The sequence below is a fragment of the Harpia harpyja genome, chromosome 2, assembly GCF_026419915.1.
Source record: "Harpia harpyja isolate bHarHar1 chromosome 2, bHarHar1 primary haplotype, whole genome shotgun sequence".
Classification (NCBI taxonomy): Eukaryota; Metazoa; Chordata; class Aves; order Accipitriformes; family Accipitridae; genus Harpia; species Harpia harpyja.
In genome coordinates, this window is record NC_068941.1 from 39,987,896 (window position 1) to 40,012,363 (window position 24,468).

The 24,468-nt window shown below is 38.3% G+C and overlaps 1 protein-coding gene across 6 annotated transcripts in view; it reads left to right on the forward strand.

Annotated features, from left to right (window-relative positions):
• FHIP1A (FHF complex subunit HOOK interacting protein 1A) overlaps positions 1-24,468 on the forward strand; it is a 95,095-nt gene that overhangs the window by 31,515 nt on the left and 39,112 nt on the right. For 4 of the 6 annotated variants that reach the window (XM_052777083.1, XM_052777098.1, XM_052777091.1 and 1 more), the window contains one exon: positions 24,062-24,291. In XM_052777083.1, the coding sequence (XP_052633043.1) occupies positions 24,190-24,291 (102 nt within the window). In that variant the 5' untranslated portion in view covers positions 24,062-24,189. Of the gene's footprint in view, positions 1-6,949; positions 6,997-12,231; positions 12,271-24,061; positions 24,292-24,468 lie in introns of those variants that run through there. The other 2 variants (XM_052777128.1, XM_052777118.1) reach the window with 2 other exon arrangements.

Consider the following 24,468-nt stretch of genomic DNA (forward strand, 5'->3'; position numbering starts at 1 on the left):
CTTGGGGACATGGTTTAGTGGTGGACTTGGCAGCGTTAGGTTAATGTTTGGACTTGATGATTTTAAAGGTCTGTCGTGGTTTAACCCCAGCCAGCAACTAAACACCACGCAGCCGCTCACTCACTCCCCCCCACCCAGTGGGATGGGGGAGAAAATCGGGAAAAGAAGCAAAACCCGTGGGTTGAGATAAGAACGGTTTAATAGAACAGAAAAGAAGAAACTAATAATGATAATGATAACACTAATAAAATGACAACAGCAATAATGAAAGGATTGGAATGTACAAATGATGCGCAGTGCAATTGCTCACCACCCGCCGACCGACACCCCGCCAGTCCCCGAGCGGCGAATCCCTGCCCCCACTTCCCCGTTCCTATACTAGATGGGACGTCACATGGTATGGAATACACCGTTGGCCAGTTTGGGTCAGGTGCCCTGGCTGTGTCCTGTGCCAACTTCTTGTGCCCCTCCAGCTTTCTTGCTGGCTGGGCATGAGAAGCTGAAAAATCCTTGACTTTAGACTAAACACTACTGAGCAACAACTGAAAACATCAGTGTTATCAACATTCTTTGCATACTGAACTCAAAACATAGCACTGTACCAGCTACTAGGAAGACAGTTAACTCTATCCCAGCTGAAACCAGGACAAGGTCTCTTCCAACCTAAATGATTCTATGATTCAAATAGGGTCCTGAGTGGAGACTCCGTGTAAGAAGTTCACTGACTAAGTACTTTTGGAAGATGAACTTACTTCCATAAGCAGTCAACTTTTTGGTGTTCTTCACCGCCCCTGTGCTCTCCAGTACCGGTATTTGAGGCAGCCCTCTCTAGTCTGAATATTGGGAAGCTGTCTGTATAGTCATGGCAAAGTATGGCTTTTCATGGATACTTTTGTCTTTCTGTAGTTGTACTGTGCATAGCTTTCAGAATTCTGTTTTGATCCTGAATTACATTTCTATAGTACTGCTTCAGAGGAATTACAGAACATAGGTAAATAGAGGTAAAGATACCCAATTCCTACACTGTTCCCATAGTAGAGAACTGTCAGCTCAAGCTTTTGTTTTGTTTTGGTTTTTAATTTCTCTTACTTCAAATCATTCAACCCCCTTGATACCTCTTGTCTGATTATGGCAATCTTGCAGATTAAGCTTCTGCAATAAATACAGGATAGCAAGAAGCTTGGCTAAAATTACTAGTAACAGTAATGCTGATGTTCTAGTTAGCATTGGAAGATGCTTTAGTTAATTCGAAGTGCCAAATCTTACATTCTCAGCTGCAAGAATTGTCAGGAGCTCAGCAAAATTGTAAGCACAGATTGGTCCAGTATGATATGCTACTAAGTATAGTTCTGTCTACTTCTTGGATACGAGAAGTCACTAAATAACTGCATGAATTGTTTATATTGTCTACTGAAAAAATGTATAGTTTTAGATGTGGTTGCTCTAGCAAATACCAGTAGGAGAGAGGATCTTTGAGATGATGAGCATAATCAAGCTGATTGTCAACAGCATGTTTCAAAATGATGCTTTTATTAGTGTCGTCTTCTAAAGATAATGGAATGAAAAATTTGTGGTGTTTTGTTGTGGTGGGTTTTTTTGGTTTTGTTTTTTTTTTTTTTTTTTTAATACTGTATCTGGCAAAGGGGAAGTCTCATTATTACTTTGGTGTGAGTATCTTTGTTTTATCTCAGAAATAAGATTCAGCTGGTGAATGGAGGGAAAGATTGAGGCTATGCAGATGGAGCATCAAGGGAGGATTTCTTTCATGTGATAGTGAGATATGCAATGTCACTCATTGTTTGAATGAGTTAAAAACAATAAATTATGCATGTCACATTGTCTTACAGTACAGAATATATTCCGAACATCTAAAATGCTTAGTAGAGAGTGGAAAGTAATCTGGATTTTATCGATAGGTCCCATAAGACTACTTTCTAAAACTGCTTTCAAACCATGGTGCTGTTCTCCATACTTCCCTGACATTCTCCTGCGGAGGATCAAGTCAGTGCTTGAATAATTCTTAAGTAAAAAAACTTGCTTAAGAAAAGCAGACTCTTGCTATCTAAGCAATATTCTCTCTGGAGAACAACATAGCCCAAACACTGCGATATTTTGAAAAGCTGGTCTCTCACGATCTCCATTCTACATGAGTCTGTGTTATAGTAATCTATTGTTTTGAGGTTAGATTTGATTATTGCTAGTACTATAAAAATATCGTTAAGACTCTGTGGCATTTCCATGCAGGTGAATAATAATACAAACATGAGGGTGGAGAAGGGCGTATGCCAGACTTATTTTCCATAAAAATTTAATAGATGAAATTATTTAAAGCTTTCTCTTGCATTGAAATTCTGTAAATTGAGCCTATGAAGAATTAAAAAGATAAGAGAGAACAGGAGTTGGTTAGAGCTGGGCTGGGTTAGTTTTGTGCCTGGATCTTTGTGCTATGACTCTTTGGCTTCCTCTTGGTTGTTTTGAGTTCAAAGAGAGATGTGAAAAAACATGATTTGTGCCCAACAAAAAAAGGGGCTATAGCTGCCAAAAATTAGGAAGAAATCCATCTGGTCGCAAGAGCTGACTTAAGCTGTCCCTTCGTTTTCTTGACCTGTCATTGATTCTGCCGTTGCACGTGATGAGGGGAAAATATCCATAGTGCAGGAAGTGCTTGAGGTTTTCAAACTGCTTTAACTCGGATTGAGGATAGTGATTTACACAAACCAGTCGGATCTTTGCCGTCATCTACCACTTGGAGGACGTGGCAAATGTCACCCAGAATATTGCACCTCTCTCCTAACTGTAAATATGTTGACTGTTGAAGAACTGCAGATTTTGGAGTGTCATAGTTACTTCTGAATATTTCATGTGCACTAGCTCTTATAATCCCACAATATAGAATACTATTTTGGGAATGTAAGATGCATGTTAAATGAATTTAATGACTATCCCAAAAATGTAATGTGGGAAGTAACTAATATCTCATTTTGTTCTGGCCGCAGCAGGTCTGCCTTATGTTCCGTAAGTGGGATTATAGTTTGTCCTGCTTTGCACAGGGATGGGGATGTGGACATGTTTTTTAAATGAAACTTTTTAAGGTGCGTTGCTCTGCTACAGGCTGTAGCCTTCCTCTATGCTTCTCTGCTTTTTTTTCAATACTGGTGCTGGTTTTTTTTTTCATGGCAATAAATATAGCTGTCTAACATTGAGTATTTCAGCACATACTCTGCTCTTAATGAATGTGATCATTTACACAGTGTCACTGTAGTATTGGCACGCTAAATAATTTAGTGAGCTGTGGCAGGTAGATAGCTCTGTGGTGTCTATGTTACTATGGCAATACATTTGCTTAATGTAAATATTAGTCACTCTGACCATATGAATCTCAGGGCTTCTGACATTATTAGCTGTGTTTGGGAGGTGGGAATCTGTGTATCTGAAAGAAAAGTTGTTCTGGAAGTATTAATAGTTTAAAGATTACTTTCTTTTTTCATAATTCCTTCTGCTTTCTGTCTGAGCTACATAATCTATTGATTGTAATGAACAGAGCAGAACATTTCTACCATTTCTTTATCATGGTTGTAATGCAGCTCTATTATAAAGAAATATATAACTATTCTGATCCTCTAAAAATTCAGCTGACTGAAATGAAAGGAAATAGGATCTTGAGGTCCATCAACTTTGCTCTTGGTCACAGAGTCAAGTTCTAGAAGTACAAGAAATAAAATCAGACTTGGAAGAAAAATTCCTGTGGTATTAGATCTAGTTCCATGGCTTGAAAATGAAGCTAAGCGTGAGAGGCTCTTCCGTCCCCTTTATGGGTATCACCAGGTATAGAATTACTTAAGAAACCCCTCATTTGTCAGAAAATTAATGCATAAACAATATGTTAATGAAGTTTGTTGCTTAGATGTTTATGTAGTTTTCTAGTCCATTTTTGTGGGGCATTTCCAGGGAAAAGGAACTATCTTCTGCGAAGTCTTGTCTCAAAAGCCAGCTTATTCCTGATTGTATGAACTATTCTTTCTCTGTCATGATCTGCCAGCACTTTTGAGGCAACAAATACTGAATGTACACCAGTACTATTCGTAAGACTTTATGCACTGTTTTAAATCTTTACTTGCTAAACTGCTAAATTTAAGATCAGTGTTGAAAAGAAGATTTGATTGGAATGTGCCCCCCCACATGTTTAGAATTGTCCCCAACCTTCCTGCCAAACATCTGTAATGCAGGAGAAAAAAGCATAGTAAGCAGGGAATGATGTCGTTAATTATTTGTAGGGTAGATGATACTGGAGGGTTCTGTGTGCTGCAGTCTGACATCAGTGCTCAGCACCTATCTGTGTTTGGCCTATTAACTGTCAAAAAAGGAAATAATAAAAAATACAGCAGTAGCCAGGCACAGACTTCCGAGTTCTTTGTATTTCACAGAAGAGTCTTTGCTGGACTTGCATAAGTGTTCTTTATTTTTCCCTATCTCTGAGATGATAAAACTTTTGCTGTCAGTGGTTGCATGTAAGGTAAAACTGCCTGCTGGACAGGAATACAAACTAGAGTTGTTAGTTGCCTTTCCATGGCACTGTTGCTCACAAATGCTCGTCTGGAATTCAAGTTAACCTAGGAAAATTAATTATTTACCACTTATATCTTTTCCTGACAAGGCTGCCTGTGGGAATACTGTGCTGCTGGCTGTCTCTCTTTTAAAAATATAATATGCTTTAGATGCATCTGTTGTTTATAGATGCAGGGAAGTATTGAAGCATTTAGATTCAGAATACCTACCAAGTATTAGCATAGTTGAAAGAGTAATTGGAGCAGCTTCTCTGATTATTCTTTTAGTAAACAAACCATACTCATAAAATGGCTTGGGAAAAGCCATATCTACTGCAGTGTATTGAAGGAAAAGGACTGCAGAGCCACTTTCTCCTTTTTGGGAAGAACCTGTGTAGAGAGAGGGGCTCCTGTGGGATCAGGCTGGCAGGATTTTCCCTTAGGGAAAGAAGCTTGATGGTTCTGCTTTTCCAGGAAAAGTCACAAGTATCCATTTTCAAGACAGATTGTTGGGAGGGATCCTCTGAGCACTGGAACAAACACTCCTTTCCAGGAGTGACTTCAAGACCTGATGCGTGCCATAGGAACCATGTGAAGAGCATGGGGGTGGATGGGGTGGTGGTGTTCCTTTTGACATAACTCATGCTACAAGTAGCTGAAAAGGTCTGGTGGAGCTCATCTGGCTTGGTGGTTTTGTGGCACAAGAACCTACCACTGAAGTGGACCGCTCTAATTTTTTTTGTGCCTGACTACAGCACAGACTTAGGGTTACCAATGTATACCCATGGATTCCTACAACCAGAGATGCAGTGGAATGCTTCACATCAAGCCATATACCAAATCTTCTGTTTCTGAGCTCCACTGCATTTCCTTGCTTCCGCTGCTGAAATATGGCATGCCTGTATTTTAAAGCTGGGCCAAAGAAAGTGGAATGGATTGTATTACAAGCTGAATGTTTAAATCGGGTGATAAATTGAAAGGAACAAAAGCATGTTCCAAAAAGCAGTTGCATTTAATGCTTCACACATGATTTGCTCAGCTAGTTTCTTTTATTGTCATAGTGTAAGTGCCTTTTCACTTTTCCCCACAGAAGAAAAAATTCTGGTAGTTCTGCAATGCCTTTTTTATGTGCATAATGAATATTTCCTTTTGACTATTACCTTACAAATAAGAAGTGGAGTTATTTTATCGGTAGTGTTTTTATGCCTTTTGTTGTCATTTTTTTGGTATGTTTTACTTTGAAAAGGTAGTGATGGCTGCTGTGCAGTCCTGTACCTTCCATGGCTCTCCTCATGGAAGGAGAGCTGGTACCACTCTTGTGTTGGGATGGGGAGCTCTGAGAGGAACTGTGCATCTTAAGCTTGTGCTTACCAGAAATTCTTTTTGGACTGGCACATGTGAGTCCTGACGCTGGTTACTGTTGATCCACAGATAGCTGGCACTTAATTATCCCATCTTGCCTTCTTTCCATTGCTGTCACAGGACAGATACATTGAGGAGATTAAAATGGAAAGAATGTTATGGCCCTTGTCCTCTTACATTATCCTTAAAAATGATCATTGTCCATTTAAGTGCTCATATTAGATAGATGTGGCATAAAAATATATAGGTTAGTGTAAGGCTGAATTGTATTTTCGGTATCCTTTTCAGTAAATGATGGGTGTTTTACAGTAGTGTGTGTAGTTTTGACAGAAGATAGTGAAAAAGGTGAGTAAAACCAAACAAATATGGTCTCCAGACTTTTGTTGTTAATTTTGTTAGTATCTCAGTGCTTTTTCTGTTAGGGATTAACAGATGCCAAGCGTAATGAAAAATGTTGTAGATACAAAAATACTTGTCACTTAATCCTTACTGTTACTGCAATAAGACAGACAGACACTGTTGAAATCATAGTAACGAGCAATGTTTACCTGCCCATTGCATTGTTAGAACATGGCTTTGGGCTTTCAGAAGGGTCAGGAAAAAGGTACAGAAGGCTAGTACTTTCTCACAGCATGAGCTCGACAGGTATTTATTTCCAGGTGCAGAACACTTAATTTCAGAGCTACAGTAATACTAAAGGATGTGATTCTAACATGCTGCTTGGTTATTATAGTTTAATGCCACTCAGCATTATAATTAGCTTTATTAGACATTAATAAGTGGGTTTAATATTCAAACCATGGTGTTGGAGTTAAGTGTGCCAATGAACCTTATCAGTGGAGCAAAATGTAAATTTTAACTCGTTTATCTCATTAGTCTTTAATAAGGCTGTGCTTTGCAAATCATGGCTGCATCATCTGCTGATTATATCCTCTGATCTGCTAAGCAAAATAGCACTCTAATAATAGCCATACATTGCATGAAATCCTCGCACTGGTGTTCTGAAACACTTAATGTATTTTCTTCTTCATTTAGAGGGCCTTGATTCTGTCTTATCTTTCCTGCGCAATGCCAAAATATAGAAATTAAGGTAAGATGATAATTCATTACTTGTAGGCCCTGGGTTTAGAAACATTTTGCCAAAGAGAAGTTTCTGGTGGGGGCTATAAGTCTAAGTTGTTGTCTGAGTGTGGTACGTAGGGACTGAGAGTTTTCTGGGCAGTTAAAACAGCCAGACTGTCAACTGAATAATGGTGACTTGCTGCTTTAATAATAATCAGAGCTCTCCAAAAGCCTGTTGCTCTCATCTTACAGGAGAAACTGAGTTATTTGCCTTAGGCTCACGTAAAAGGAGGAGAATTGGAGGAGAACGTTGAGTCTCCTGGCTTGAACTCTTGCATGTAGGCACTTACCACTGTGGCTTATGATGATTGTGTCCCCAGCATGCTATTCAGAGCAAATAAGAGGGAATTTAACAGATTTGAGGGAATTCTGGCAAGTCCAGTTAATACTTTTTCCCAGCAAATTGCTCATACAATCTTGCCTAAGTCCAAAGAAACTTGTTCAATCCATCTAGAAACTTTCAGGCTTTGAAGGTTTCCCAATAAATATTTGTAAGATTCAGTGATTGTGAGTGAACATGGCTGGTTCTGGTGTCTGAGGCAATAAAACTCAATCACTCCACTTGTAACCTGATTTGGTTCAAGTTTGCTTCCATGTGGTCTTTATTTTGAAAAATTTACACTAATCTTCTCAGGTTGAGTTCTTTAATCATTGCACCTCTTTACAGAGCAACGTTAAAATAGTACTTCAAATATCTCTGAAACTACCATGACAGAATCTGTTGTTTAAATGGTTGCTAGAGGTGCAAGGTGAATCTTTTTTCTTACCATCCCATGTTAAATTGATACTTAAACCCCTTTGTAGTACTCTGAGGGATGTGAGATGGGACAGCTGCTGTAGCACTGTATTTTAATAGCGGTAGCTACAGCCCTCGTGGGTCCATAGAGCCCATGACTGCTTCTGGTGGTAGGTTTACTATGCTAGTAGTCATCCATCACTGTACTGTGTTTTATTTTTTGCATTGATCTTATTGATGGCTGAGTTGGTCGATTGATACACTGTCACAAGGAGAACTCAGTTTTTCCCTTGTCAGAGAAAACAGCGCATTTTGGCTTCTAGTCCTGCTGAGTTAAAGGATGGAGAGGCACTGCCACAACTCCATTTGTACATGTTGAATCTAGCGGGTTTGAATTTTCAAGTGCTGGCAACTTTGGGGACTGGTTCTTTCCAATTAGGTTGATTGTTGTGGTATGTGTAATTGCAGGCAGATGCACTTTTGGTACTGGCACTCCTGAAGAGAGGTTTGCTACCATCCTTCATTAATTTGTCATTAGTAGTATATTTTTGGTTTAGTGCTGACTTACTATAACACTATTTATTTTCAGTTAGTTTTTCAGTGCAGATGCTTGATTGTATGCAAATTCTCCCATACAGTCAATGAAGGACCTCCTGAGACATTCTGCGACTCTAAGCACTGAAGGTTAATGTCCTTCAGAGTACAAGTATGCTTGAGAACAGCAGGGATATCCGAACACTGACTAGCGAAGAGACAATGCATTCTGAAACAGTGTTGGAGTGCTTTATTATTGGAGTGCCCATGGCATGAATTACGATGCGAGTAAAATGGTGTCTGTGGGGAGAGGTGGACTTGGAGATAAAACAGAGTGAAATGTGGAAACACATAAAACAGAGTACAGAGATGGCAATATATGTGGTGACAGGAGAAATACTCTGTTTTGTTTCAGCAGAGGGATAACTGGTAAATGATGTAATAGTTTTGCATGTACTAAAGTACTTTCATAACTGATATATTGTCCTGGTTTCAGCTGGGATAGAGTTAATTTTCTTTCTAGTAGCTGGTATAGTGCTATGTTTTGGATTTAGTAGGAGAAGAATGTTGGTAACACACTGATGTTTTCAGTTGTTGCTAAGTGGTGTTTAGACTAGGTCAGGGACTTTTCAGCTTCTCATGCCCAGCCAGCAAGAAGGCTGGAGGGGCACAAGAAGTTGGGAGGGGACACAGCCAGGACAGCTGACCCAAACTGGCCAACGGGGTCTTCCATACCATGTGATATCATGCCCAGTATATAAACTGGGGGGAATTGGCCTGGGGGGATCACTGCTCGGGAACTAACTGGGCATCGGTCGGCGAATGGTGAGTAACTGCATTGTGCATCATTTGTTTTGTATATTCCAATCCTATTATTATTATTATTGTAACTTTATTATTGTTATCATCATAATTATTATTAGTTTCTTCTTTTCTGTTCTATTAAACTGTTTTTACCTCAACCCGCGAGTTTTACTTTTTTTCCCCCAATTCTCTCCCCCATCCCACTGGGTGGGGGAGGAGTGAGTGAGCGGCTGCATGGTGCTTAGTTACCAGCTGGAGTTAAACCACGACATATATCAAAACAAAAAATTGATTTGACATATACTTTCTAATTCTCATTGGCTATTTCCCCTTTTAATTGAGATGTTGGAAAAAAATCATAAATTTGTAATTCAGTGTCTAGAACCATGTCCTCAGGATTAAAGTTGGAGGTCTTACTTCCAAACATGCTGTGGTTACAGGTGGCTAATGTTCAAGGTCTGTGCATACAGACAGACTTTCTCATGCCTCTTCAAAGTGTTCCTGCCTTCAACTTGTGCTTCTCCTTTGGAGCTCTATGAGGACTGATATGTGACTTTGCATAAGGCTCAGTTTGCAATTTTGGGTAGCACATCTATTGCCAATTTTCAAGATCATAAAGGTGAATTGAAAAATTTGGGATGAGGGGAAATGGGAGAGGAGAGGTGCTGGATTTCAGGCACGGGAGATAAGAGTACACCCCAACTACTTAAAAAAAAAAAAAAAAAAAAAAAGTATTGGTGTACTGTAGCTTCTGCAGTTCCGACCGACTCAGACAGAAGGACAGTAGTAGAGGTGAGAAGCAGCAGCAGGGTTCCCGAAGACATATACAGACACTGCCTCGCTTTTGGAGGTGTGCAGGCAGGAATAAGAACAACCTATTGATGGGTGGAACCTGTGCTTTCCCACACCTGTAGAAGTCTCCTTACATGTTATAAAATTAGGTGGGAGGGGTTGTGGTTTGACTTTTGACTATCTGTACCAAGAAGCATTCCTGCTAGGGCTGACATCCAACTGTCTTCTTTACTAGGCTTTCAGTATTGATCATTCCAAGTGTTAAAAACTTTAAATAGTAATTAAATTTTATTTTTACTAGCTTCTGATATTTACCCCACCTTTTAGTAGATATTGTTCTCCTGCAACATTTGTGAGGTTCCATGTTTTTCGGAGCACTCCCTTTATAAGATGTACAGTCTTCATTTGCAATTCAGAAAGGGCTATTATTTACCTTCTTTTACCCTCCAGGGCATGAAAATTGCTACTTTATCTTCATTCCTCCCTGGACTAGAAAGACACCTGTATTTCTATTCATGTTTTCCCAAAGGTTCAAAGGCAAGACTGAAAAAAAATTATACAGAATTGTTATGAAAGTGTCAGATTACCTGGATCTTTTTTTTTCAAATTGTTCCCTCAATTATTTAGCACTTTCTTTTTTTGCATGCTAGCAACATGTCTGAGACAAGTATTGTATAGACTATATATGTTTCTTTTTTGCCAATGTATTCATATGTCTTATTATCCAGGCAAGGGTAGTCACAAGAATGGAAGATGCTGTAATGTCATTCAGTTTCCAGTTGCAGAAGACTAGGTGGTGTAAGAATTTAACATATTTTCATAGTAGAGCAGACTTGTGTTATGAGATCAGAGATGAAGAATTAATTTCTTCTCTGCATAATGGGCAACTTAACACTGTTCACATGACAATTTTATTCCTAGGAAAGCTGGAGAGGCTTAGAGGGAAAAACACCTACCACCTGTATAAAATGCAATGAAACTAAATAGAAATGGAAATATAAATAATGTGGATTTTTCTTTGATTTAGCTTTTTATGCACTAAACATCATGAAAATGCCAACAATCCACATCGAATTTTGTTGTTTACTACCATATGTATTAAAAGCAAAAAATTCAATGTACGTATAGAAAACCATATTCTGCCAAAGTCCATTCAACTTGTAAATCTGTATTAATGTTTTTAAATAAGGGTGTCACTGCAGGAGGAGAAGTTGGGTTTTCATGGATCTATGCTCACAGATGGGGGAAGTGTTATTTTATTGAGGTTCTTGACTTTGCAATAGGAATTAATATAAAACAAATCTTCAACTTCTGCTTGTCTGCTCTGAGTTGGCATAGAAAGGGAGAGAGCGAGCAGCGTTTCTGTGCAATTTCCTATGAGACCAAATACCTGGGGTTTTCTGCGTTATGGGAATTGGGAACTGGAGGGACAGGATAGGATTTTGTAAGCAGTGCTTCTTTTGCCACCTTTTGCTTTTCTTCCTCATCATTGTTCTTCAGTGAACAGTGTGCTATAGTGATTTGTGGGTCTCATCTTAAACAGTAATGTTTGTTCAGTGGTTTCCCCAAATTTGGCAATCGATAGTCATAAAAAGGAAATGAAAAACGATTTTGCAAGTTCTTTTCTCTTTGGTAAGCCTGGAACATAATTTAGGACAAAGGGAGTTCACTAGCTTCTGGAGCTTTCTCCAAGCTAAATTGCAAATGTCTAATGCAAACAATGTTGGTTCACACAGTGTTCTGTTCTTTTTGTTCTTCTTTTTATTTTTTAAAAGAAGGAAAAAAAGACCATGAAAGTACATTTATGTTCAAAAGTGTCAATCCACTAAATTTAACATTTTATCACAACCCCCTACCTAATGTCAGGCAGTACATAGTACATAGTGTGAGATATGAAAACGACCTTTCAGGTTTTAGTGGCTCATTAAGCTTACTAGGTTTGAGGAGTAATTTGTGATGGGCTTCTGCCATCCTACAGTGCAATGAAACAGTTGTCCTGAAGCTGCGTAATGATGTGCTTTTGCTCATTCACTTCATTCGTTAGTTCATCATTTCACTAACAGGTTATCACTTCAAAGTGTAGGAAATAATGTTGACTTGGTGGGTAAGTGTCTTGGGGTGGTAATTCTTTCTAAAATGAGTAGTTTCAGTTAACTGTGTACAGAAAGATAAATGACAGATTCAAGTCATCTAGTCAATTAGTATAGTCCACGCACTATAATGAACATATTGAGAAGTATGAGAGGGTTTTATTGTGTGATAGATAGCTACCTAAATTTAGATACAGTTATAAACCCATTTTTTTTTCCCAGGAAAAAAAAAGGAACTTTGTATTGTGAATAAAGCCCTGGGAGGAGAAATAAATATGCTTCTAGAGTAAGTATTATGTTAACAACTACGCGATATCCATTCTACACCTAACTATTTTGATTTTAAGGCATATTCTGTCCTTTGCTGGAGCTTTTAATTTGAAAGAGACAGATAAAGAGAAGTAACATATGCATGTGGACTAGAGAGAGGAATTCCATCTGCAGAGTGGAAGTTCTTTTCTCAGTGAAAACTTGGTGACAGTCCTCTGGGGAAGCTTGTTGGTTGGTTTGTTGGTTTATTGATCAAGTAATCAGGATAATCTTAATGGTGTTTTACTACTGATTCTTGTGCTTGAACTATATTTAGAACCTGCAGAATCATTTGAGAGTTTGGAAGTTAAAAAAAAAAAAGTTTATGGCTTCTTTATCATGAAATATGGAATGTTTAGAATATATGTGTATTTGTATATTATTGTGGATTAGTGCTGAAAGCATACATATCTAATTTAACGTCACTTTGTAGACTTGAGAATGTTATTCTTGGACTTCTTATGCTTATTTTAATGAGTAGTTTGACATGTTATACAAATCACTTGAAAAATTGTCTTACATATTACTACTGTAGCCATAAAACATGTAGCTTAATCTTGTTTTCTGTAATCTATATATGATAATTACAGGTATATTGATAACATTTTTTCTAGAGCATCTTTCTCTCAGGAAGGTAGTACTTCCTATTCTGTATGCTAGTGTTCCAAAAATAGTTTTAAATTTTCAGAGTATAGAGCCTCCTACTGCTTTGCTGGTGTCATTCATCTTCCCGTCAGGAAGGTTTTCTAGATAGGCAACTTAATAATTTCCTATGAATTTATTTTATACTTTTAGCTATAGATAAAGTTTTACCTTTCTCAAAAAAAAACTTTAAAAAAGAAAAGAAGTTCCATTCACTTCAGCATCACAACTTCAAGAAGCATGTGGTTTTCCTAAATTATGAGCGTGTTGGGGCCAAGTTTGTATGTCACACAGATGTCAGAATTATCTTGGAAATCAAAATCGATGTTGCAGATTGCATGGGTCATTTTGATTTCTTTCTTCCACTAGCATAACCAGAACATAAAGTAGGTTTTATTAAATGTCTGCTTTCTGATGTGTTGCGCTCTTCCACTCCTGGATTGTGATAAATTTTGAAATAAAACCTGTACAAATTCTCAGTAGAGATGGGGAGGTTGGCAACAACTGTTTTTTCCCAATAATTCACTTCAATTATGAAAAAACAAAATTACTAGTGTAGACACAGAAGCTGATACCTGCAGTTCACCTGTAAATCAAGGAATGGGAGGTAGCTTTCATTCAGTGACTTGTGCTATGCCCTTTGGGGTTGTTCTCTTTCTCTTTGAAACTTGGTATGAAAGCATATTCACAGTACAAAGTTTTAAATTGAGTTTTGTTTTGCTTGTAATGCCTGTCTCGCACAGTACACCACCGAACGCTTTGGTCTGTGGGCCTCAGACATTTTAATGACTTGGTTTTCTATGGAAACATGCTTTTCTTGGGTCAGCAATTTTGGTGGTGATTTGGGAATGAACCAGCAAAGTTAAAGCCTTTGAATTTATTTCAGTTCAATGACATCTGCATTCTTCAGTATATAGGTAGAAATGAACTTTTCTGAGCTGTTTTTTGGGGGGGTGTGTGTGGTTTTTGGGGGTTTTTTTTGTTTTTTTAGTTTGGTTTAAGGTTTTAATATCCTTTTTGCAGCAGTTGTTGGCTAGTAGCAGACAAGATACTTCAGTCATAATGTGCCTGAGTGCTACTAAGAATAGAGAGATATTTATCTTGGATTTTAAGTACCCTAGCTGCTATTTTGTTCTTAAGTTTTTAACCAACATAATCTCTGTTTTGAACCACTAATTGTTACTGAATTGTTGCCTTTCTGTAGCAGGCCAAATGGGAGGAGATGAAACACAACAGATAAACAGGTTTATTATATTCCTTATGTCTCTCTAAAAGGAACAAGTCATACCACTAGAATTGCAACCTTATTTTTTCCCTCCCTAGCTTCAGATTTATGATGTAGGGATATGAATGTGTAGTTCATTCCTCCTGAGACTTTGCAAGAGTAACTTCAGTGATTGTACGCTCTTGAGTTCCAGTGAAATTGCCTGTGCGCAAATGCATGTGGTAGATGAACATGCCCTGTGGTGTATCATGTAAATAGAGCCCTCCTTGAGGAGGTCAAGGTCTCTATCATGTATTCTGCTTTATTTAATTACTGTTTTCTTGAACAATCACAGTCATTTCTCTAGCTTTGGTAATATGCCCTTTGATGAATCGTCTTTGTTGGTTAGCTGTATACTTTCCTAGACCCACTGGTATGATTTTAGCCTAACCCATCAATGCATTTTGGACCATACTACCTAACTGATGTGTCTGTTCTGCTGCATGGGTCAGCCAAAATGAAAGAAGTCTCTGCAGGCTTGGGATTTGGCTTAGCCTGTGTCCCAGTGCATAGGCTGCCAGTGTGAGTTGATCTCGTTGCTTGCCCTTGAAGTGTGCACATTTATACCACTGCAGCACTGCTGAACTGGGGCTGCGAGGTGGGCCTCTTGTCTGTCGCTGTTGCTGTACTTACTGTGGGGGAATTGCCCATTCATGTGTCTGGAGAACTGTGGATTTATTTAATGCTGTAACCTGGGTCCCCTAATGTATAATACCATAGGATTACACACATCACATGAAGAGGTTAGGTGTACCCCAATTAGTTGTCCGAGATAATGTGAATTTACAATAAACATGTGAGTAGTGTAGCTCCCCGTAGATTTGAGAAAAGATGAATTGTGTTTTTTAACTGCAGCAGGCTGACTGTAGATGGGACAGTAAGATTTTTGTCTCATTATAAAACATACTGCATGTAGTTTCTCTCATGGGATAGATCTTGTTAGGCAGTCTCTGTGGGGACAAGTCACAAGACGTTCTTACTTTCATGTTAGCAGGTTGGATTAAATCGTGCTTGATGAGAACAGATTGATACTTTGATTAACTACATTGCTTTACAATTTGTAGTGACTTGTTCTCTGTTAGGCTTTTAAGCAGATAGCTTTATCAGTGTAAAAGGTATCTTCTCCCACCCACTCATGGAAGGCATAGTGTCTTTGCAGATACTGGGTGGAAAAGATAGATTGAAGAAAGCTGACTAAATGTGAAATGTCTGCTTGAGGCAGACAAAGGACAGGACAATTGGTAGACTGCAGCATTGAAACAAGAAAGACCAAATGAAGAAGGAGGATAACTGTTCATGTGGTTTAAACTGTTCCTCTAGTAATCTGCTGCAGCTTTCTTTCTAGTAGAGCTTCTGAAGGTGGGTAGTACTTAACCAAAAAGGGGATCCTCTGATGCAATGGCTTTTCACCACTGACATTTTCTTGGTTGCCTACTACAGACCTACTGCTCTCCAGTGAGCAAGCTGTAATCCTACTGCATTCTGGTGGTGAATGTATAGGATCATTAAGGGTGGGGATGTGACTGTTCTTCATAGGCTTTGCTTTTGTAGCAAAACTTATCATAAACCAGGATGAATCCTTTCCTTTGAAAGGATTGATGTCTTCCTTTGAAATGCTGTTGTTAATAAAATTTAAAGCCTCTCCCTGATCATAGTCCCTAAAGAAAAGCTGATAAATTTATGCAGAAGGCTTTCTTTTCAATCAAAAATAAACAAACCCTGAACAAGGTCCCTTTTAAGCTGGAACTAAGTTGAGGCATGCTAAAATTTGCCACTCATTTTTCTCTTACCCTCCCTCATCCACTTATCAGAGACTGCAGAGATGTGATTGCATAAGACCATATAATTTCCCTCTGCTTCTTTGAAGTTGTCTAATTTCAAGCCCCTTTATGCTACACTGATCCATGAAAATGTTTTGATATATGCTGTTTCTTTCACTGCCATTGAGGCTTCTTATCCATCTCTCTGTTGTCTCTTGTGTACCTGGACTGACAGAGTGGAAAGCTTTGGCCAGTAGAGCAGAAGCATACAGTATCTGATAAAAGAGGTAGATTTGTGTTCGAGAACTGTTGGAGAATACAGCATCTTAGCGTTTCAACAGAAGACAACCTTGATAATTAAATTGCAGAGCCTTGCAGCATATTTTGTGTCTACCTTACTGTATTATGCAGTGTATCTTTTGTCTGTATGTTGTGCACTGCCTGGGAAGCCCCAGTCCTGCAAACTTCTGTGCTACTTTTTTAAATTCAAAAGTGAAACTTTTGAAAGAGACACTCCAGTGGGAGCAGACTTCACAAGGGATTCTCTGCTAGGCTGTTCTTCCAGTGTACTTTGCCATAAAATAAGTACTTCTGTTGACTGGGGAGTTGAGCCCTGTAATCAGCTGTGTAAAAAGGGTTGATGATTTACAGACTTCTGAAGGAAAACTGAAAGCAGATATCCTCCACGAGTCCAATGACTGGGTCTCAATCTCATCACTAATCTAAAGCTACCCAGCACAGTTGTGGATTGCTGCTTTTTTTAAAACTGGAAATAGGCTGAGTTGTGCTAAAGTTTTCTGCTCTCTTCCTCCCATCCTCTTCACTTACCAAGACTGCACAAACATTGTTATAGACCTATGTATGTGACTGTATAAGTTTCTCTGCTGCTGCTTAGGGAGAGATGGGTGCTTGTTAGCACGTTTGTATATGCAACAGTTGACCGGATTTGCAGGAAAAAACCCCAACCAACTAACCAAGCCCACACTGAAAGGTATTTAATATGGTACCAACAAAGTTTATGTAGGTGCGAATTAGTTACCCAATTTCAAAAGCTGTTGTCCAGTTACCCAGAAATATAGGAAGATCTTAGGGGAGATAGTGACTTGTCTCTTTGAACCTCAGTTCCTCATGTGTGTGATGTGTATGCTGGTGCTTCTTGTTCCACATGGGGATTGTTAAATATATAAACCCTTGGCAGTAAGGGCAGGTACCTCGTGTAGGAGAGGAGGGATTAGAGACAAAATTGTTGTCAGTATGGACAATTGAAATAGCTCTAGAAGTCTCATGTAAGTGGACTTGGCCTTGTAATAGGGTTAAACAATTGATAGATAACATACAGTTGAACTGTGGAAAGATTTACCTGCTAAGAAGGTTCTGTTATTGTGTGGCAGGGTTGAAGTATTAAACAGAGCAGTGGTTTTTGGAAGTAGAATTTTGAACAGACTGCAGGAGAGGTGTATTTGCACTTGTCAGGACTATCAAATGGTGGAGTAATACCTTGATCAGGATTTAGCAGAGAGGAAAGGCTAAATTACTGTAAAATTTTAACCATGAACTGATTAAAATAAATGGTTACTTTTGTTCTTAGTGGCCCACAAGTTCACTTCTACCTCCAAGAATCGATGTTGTATAAATTAATTTATTTTCTCACCTTTGGACTCAATATGGTCAGGTTATCTGTTCTATTTAATTGGAGTTAGTTTTACTTCACAGGGAATAATGTAACGTTGCAGTTACTATGGCACATTTGGTCTTGCAAAATAATCAAGAAATCCTACTAATCTAGTAACAAAATCTGCTTACCACAAATATAATGAATATATTCTTTCTACTACTGCTATAACTAGAGCATGCTAACTTTAGATTGATATGTATCTTAAAAGATAGTATCTCTTCCAGTTCAGTTATTCCTTTTTTAAATAGGTATGCTGTTTTTAGGATCTACCCTGTGACCACTTAAGTTGTCAAAAGCTTTGAATGCTTTTTGAAACACTGTTACAGAGTTTGAAGACTTTGAAGCCTACACAATCTATTAGTGTTTTGTATTACTAAGGAAATCCCAGCATTCCAAGCTGCTTTCCAAACTGGAAATATCTGCTTCCTTAAGGGAATTGATGTGATCTTAGAAATATTATTGCACATTGCAGTCTGCTTGTTGCTGTCTTGTTACTTTTAAATTAGAGATGATTAAAACCCCATCGTATTGGCCACTGTAAGGACAATGTCTGTGTTCTCTCACTAGTCTTAGATTTCTGATCCAATAGCTGGGCTAGATGCAAGTGAACTTAGCCCTCGTCAACATAATGTTTTCTGCAGGCAAGTTGTTTTCAGCTAATAATTCAAATTTGGTATTTTTGTTCTTCATTTGATGCATAAACAGTCTGTTTATGATGACTTTGTGCAGTAGGAGTGAACATTCAGAATGAACGGTTAGAGTGAATTTTACTGACATGTTATTGTTTGTCACCAAGGTGTTGCTGAAATCCAGAATAAAACTCCTTAACAACAATGAGAAGTTAAGAAGCAGGCACTCCTTTATTGCAGCGCTGGGCACACGGGGGATCGCTCCACCTATCGTGTGCATCTGTCTGGTTTAACTATGCAGGTTAAATGCACACCTGTTATACATATTCACTAGATTTCTGAGAAATGTTATACATAATCATTAGTTTTCTGGGAAACTATTAACATATGTAAATGTCCTTTACGCAAGCGCAGTGAAGGTCTCTGGTGGTCTTCAGAAGCCCTCTGGTGGTCTTCCATAGTCTTCCTCACTTGTCCGCTTCTTGACCTCTCTTAGGTGATTCTGCGCAGTATGATTCTCACCATCATCTATATTAGTTTACATAAAAATGCGTACTATGTCTATTCTTAAATTTAACCTTTCTAATAATTGGTCCTTCAGTCACACCATCTTATTAATATTCTTATGTTAAAACAATCATTGGTTAATCTCACTTAACTCTACTGATTGGAATCCTCAATAATTAGATCGAGGTGGGAAGGGTAAGGGGTTTCCAGGCAGCAAACTGGTGTCCATAATGGTTTCCCTAGTTTCCTAAAACAAAACACTACAAACCAACAAATCTTTGTCAAAGTTTCTGTGGTTAACTGATTTTAGACAATACTTGAATTCTTATAGTCACACATAGTACATTTTCTAAAGTTCCTAAGTTCCTATGACTACATTTCAAACTTAACACTCCCATACCTATGCTTCACATTTTTTTACTTCTTAATCAAACCAAACTCTTTTATATAATTAGATTTTAATTTCTTTATCAAAATATTTTCAACAAAGGGACAAATGATCTTTTTTGTGATTCTTTGTTATTAAAGACGTAAGTGGCTTTAATCTTGTGATTGTATGTATGTGCAGTATACTGTTAGGTGCAGGTTTTAGTTAGAGTACATAAATGCTGGAGATTAATTTGCTATTTTACAGTTTGTCAGTCGCATACTCCCAAAGATCTTTGTCAAGCAGTGGGGTAATGTTTATGCCTGTGATAACAAATACAGCAAATGGATCAGGCAGGATGTGTGCAACATCAGCTCGAGGGAACCTTCCTAAAAGTTTTCTGTGGTTGGTAGCGTAGACATTTCTAGAGTTAGCATGACTGAAAGCCCTTGCTGTTCTGATCTAGTGTCATCTAACCCTGAAAAAGATCTGATTTGAATCAAAATGCTGGTAGTTGTTAATGACCTGTGTTATCTGACAACTCCCAGCATTGTAATTTGAGTGTGCCCAAACTGGGACTTGGAAATAGCAAGAAGCTCTTAAATATCTTGGATAAATAGGACCTTAGGGGACTTTATGCAGGAGATGAGGGAACACATTCTTGTCTTGAAGACTTGTTTCATGGGGGCTATATGTGTTCTTTATACATAGTGGTTAGACTTAGGATATTCTTGTGTAGGAAAAGATGTCCCTTCTACAAGTGCAGACTGTAGCAGTCATCTGCGTAGGCAGTAAGCTGTTAACAGGCAGGACTTGAGTGCTCAGTAACATCATGGTGGTTATAAATTCTTACACAAATGTCAACTAAGTAGCACTTTTGTGCAAAGTTAGCTTTTCTACTGGACACACTGTCACTGGATCTCTTGGCATCTTGCTGTATTTTGAAAATGTGGTGAGAGATGTACCATTTCTGTTCACTTTAGGTCTTCTCATAGCTGCAGAGAAGTAGGGCAATATTTCAGGAATCTGTCATGAGAAAGCACCAGTGTGGAACCTCTACCCCAAAAAAGTATGTTTAGAGAGCTGCAAGATAGAATTAGTTATTTAAAGGAGGGTCTGTCTGATGGGGAGGGAATGAGTACTGTCTTGAAGTTCGTGGAGTAGAGTCTGAGCCTGGGCTAGGAAAGATGCATGAGGAAAAAAGAAAATTGCGAAGGCTAGGGAGGACTGAGAATTAGAACAGATTAGAGGAGAAGATTGGGTAATGGCCTAAATGGTTTTGGATTGCTTGTGTGTGGTACATCCTAGAGCTTTGCATGCATCCCAAGAGTCTTACATCGCTGATCTTTGATTTTTATCACCATTCTTAAAGAATGCCGTAATCTCCCTTATTGTTGTTTACTAGCTTAAATAGTGGAAGCTGATCTGAAGTTTCCGATTCTACTCTTGGTATCATATTGCTGTACTGCTGACAGAATTTGTCATGTGATATGTAGATGTGTAATATCAGTTTCTTTTATTTAAGTTCTTAAATAACATGCAAAGTCTACATTGAAACAACCTCTAAGTTGTAAAGTCAAGCAACCGCTAAATTCCAGAACTGAGCTTGCCTCTGCTTTGTTAATTAAGTTCTCTTGCTGCACCTTATGATACCATCTTTAATTAAAATGATCACATTAGTTTTTCCAAAGCTGCTTGCTTCACTTCATGCACAGGACAGATCTGCTCAAAGGGTGAATCAGGGCTGTGCAGTGAAGGACACTTTTGCCTGGAGGAGTCTGCTGAACTTTTACAGAAACAGGAAGATTTCTGTTTGAAGGAAAGGGCTGACAAAGAGGGAGCTGGCAGGAAGTGGACAGGTGATCTGAAGAATAGGTCAATTAAACATTCCTTTGGATTATTAGGTATGGTACTAGGCAAACTACTTAGAGCAGGCTTTTTCTAAATGGTCTCTAAGCATGCATATTGTTTTCTGAGTGTTTTTTGGTAGGAATGTTGAGCGCTCAGAGCTGCAAGCAAAAGTCACCAGAAGCTGTGCATTGAATGTACAGTGGTAGCTACTTAAGTCACTAACAATAAAAAAACAGATCCTAGGCCTCTGAAGTTGGGTTCTCAAATCCACTTGCTACTTTGATTTCTGATTATTTTTCTTTTTAAATTTTTTTTTTCTTCCTGTGCAGGAACATCAGTAATGTAGAAATAGTACTATTCATTTTCACAAGACTTTTTAAGAAGTAGCAGTATACTGGTAGGTGCCTTCAAATAAATAAGCATATGAACCAAACTGTTTGGAAGGGGAGTGCTTGGAAGTGTAAGGCCAGTGTAAGCACAGAAGAGAGAGGCAGGTGAGAAGTGTGGGTAGAGTCGGAAGGGCAAGGAGTAGAGAGACTTTGATGATATTTTATATGGGATTACTTCTGTTCCCAGTGTTGGCTGGCTTTCATGAGCTAATTCTCACTGGTTTTGCACAATGCATCTGGTTCCAGGTGGTTTATTACCTGGAAAGTAGCTTGTATGGAGCACCAGGTTCGTTCTGGAAGTAGTGTTACCCAAACAGATAAACTGTCCAGGATTTATGATGGCTTCTCCACACATGGAACGTTTTATCTGCAAAAAGAATAGACTAGATTGTGTTAATTGTCTTGTATGAGAGCATTTAGAAAATGCATAGGAAATGCATCTTATGTGCTGTAAGAAGCAAGGGTTAGGATGGAGAGGGGAGGCTGATCATGCAGTTCAATCCTGTTGAATCTTGAACATGTGAATATACATATATAGATACAGGGGAACGCATAACCATCTTTTGCTTTTTGCTTGCCTCGGAAATCTTAAAGTTATACCCTGTATATTTTTGGACATTTTGAAATTGGCAAAAGTTGCTGCAACTTTTGAGATAGGCTGTATGTTTTCCTGTGCTAACAGTTTCAAGAATATAAGCAGAGCACATATGCAGGGAGGAGAGATGTCCACTGTGGAGAAAAGATTTTTATCTTTTAAGATATACACAGAGAAATACCTACTATACTGGCAAAGAGTTGCTATATGGGCTGTGGCAACTTATGGTACAAAAATTTCCTCATGTATTTCATAAAGCCAATGAATGTCCAGGGGCCCTGGGATCCTAATGAAGACGGGAGAAAAGGAGAGCACTTCAAAATGCAGCCTCTATTGAAAATAAAAATCTGCTATGATTTACATGAGCTGTAGGAACTTGTAGTGCATTTGTTGTCTTCCTAACTCTTTGTACTTTGGTGTTGTGGAGGTTTGGTTTGGGTGGGATTTTTGGGGTGGGTTTTTTTGCTGGTGGGTTTTGGTTTTTGTTTTTTTTGCATGGTGCTTTTTTTGTTTGGTGTGGGTTTTTTGTTTGGTTTTTTTGGTTTGTTTTTTTTTTGTTTGGTTGGTTTTTCTTTTCCTTTTTTTTTTTTTTTTTTTTTTGCTATGGCCCAAAACTGGATTAAATTAAAAGCCTAGTTGGTTTGCAAAAGGGACAATAAAAATGTAAAGCTTATGGTGGGGAAAAAAAGGGGGGGGGACTCACACACGACTGTGTGACTTAGATATTGGTGCTTGAGGGAATAATATGTCCTCTTAAGCCTCTCAGATATCTGGAAGATACCTGTCTGTTTCATTTTAACTTTCCCCTGCAGGTGTACAACTACTTTGATACTCAGATATCTAGGATATTAAATAATGGATGAAAAGAATGTTTCAATGTTTGGTGTTATTCTCATAGTCCTTTAATATCACATCTCAATTTGTTTGGCTTTGGATACACGAAGGTTTTATCTTTTATGTTGTTTGGTTTTGGTTACTTTGGTATTGATACAGATGCGTCCTTCTACTTGCATATGGTGTTCTGCAAATGTCTTCAACTGTTTATGATATGCTTTCTGACAGAAAACTTTAAGTATTTGTAATTATATCTATTCATGGTGTCCTGGTTTCAGCTGGGATAGAGTTAATTGTCTTCCTAGTAGCTGGTACAGTGCTATGTTTTGAGTTCAGTATGCGAAGAATGTTGATAACACACTGATGTTTTCAGTTGTTGCTAAGTAATGTTTAGTCTAAAGTAAAGGATTTTTTCAGATTCTCATGCCCAGCAGCAAGAAAGCTGGAGGGACACAAGAAGTTGGGATGGGACACAGCTAGGGCACCTGACCCAAAGTGGCCAATGGGGTATTCCATACCATGTGACATCATGCCCAGTATATAAACTGGGGGGAGGGGAGGGGGGATCACCGCTTGGGGATTAACTGGGCATCAATCGGCGAGTGGTGAGCAATTGCACTGTGCATCATTTGTATATTCTAATCCTTTTATTATTACTGCTCTCATTTTATTAGTGTTATCATTATTAGTTTCTTCTTTTCTGTTCTATTAAACCATTCTTATCTCAAACCACGAGTTTTACTTCTTTTCCTGATTTTCTCCCCCATCCCACTGGGTGGGGGGGAAGTGAGTGAGCAGCTGCGTGGTGCTTAGTTGCTGGCTGGGGTTAAACCATGACACATGGAAATATTGTTTTTAAAAAATAGAGAAATAACCTGTACTTTTTTTACCTGTGTAGTCTATACAACATTAGTTACTAAGCAACTCTGAAGACAGACATGGTCAGATGGCAAAAATGTCATAATGAAAAACTAAAAATGTAGTGACATGCATAAAATGTTTACTGCATGAGCTTCTGTTATGCTTATTTATTTCAATAGAACCTTAATTCAGTCACTGATCTCAAAATTTTGAGCATTAGAAACTATTATAATGAGGAAAAATTTGAGAAGATGGTCCCATATAACATGCTTTAAAAAGTTGTATCCTCAAATTGAATTAAAAGAAAAAAGTTTTTAGTATTCTCTTTAAGTATGTTCTTTTTGTTATACACTATAATTTGATGTGTGTATGTGTTTTGGTTTTTTTTAAACAGATTTCTGTGGATACCAAAGCTCAAAACATATCAATCTCATCATGATGCTTGAACAGCTGTAGCTAACTACAGGATTTTAAAAAGAAATCCAGCATGGCCTAGTTGGCTTGACCTTCAGAAAATTTATAATGTCCTCTGGAACCAGTATCAGCAAAAATCGGCAGGCTCCGAGCCTGCAGGGTGTTGACCCAGAAACATGCATGATAGTGTTTAGAACACACTGGGCACAGGTAATGTTAATTAGTTTTATTGATTTGAAGTAGGCTGCATTAATAGGAATTTGCTTCATTCTCTCTTTTCGGATAATCCTGAATGGCTCAGGAAGAAATGTCTGTCATGCAGAATGTGGTAGATGACACTGAAACATTTTAAAACGTAAAGGTAACTGACCTTTCAAGGTGTGGTTA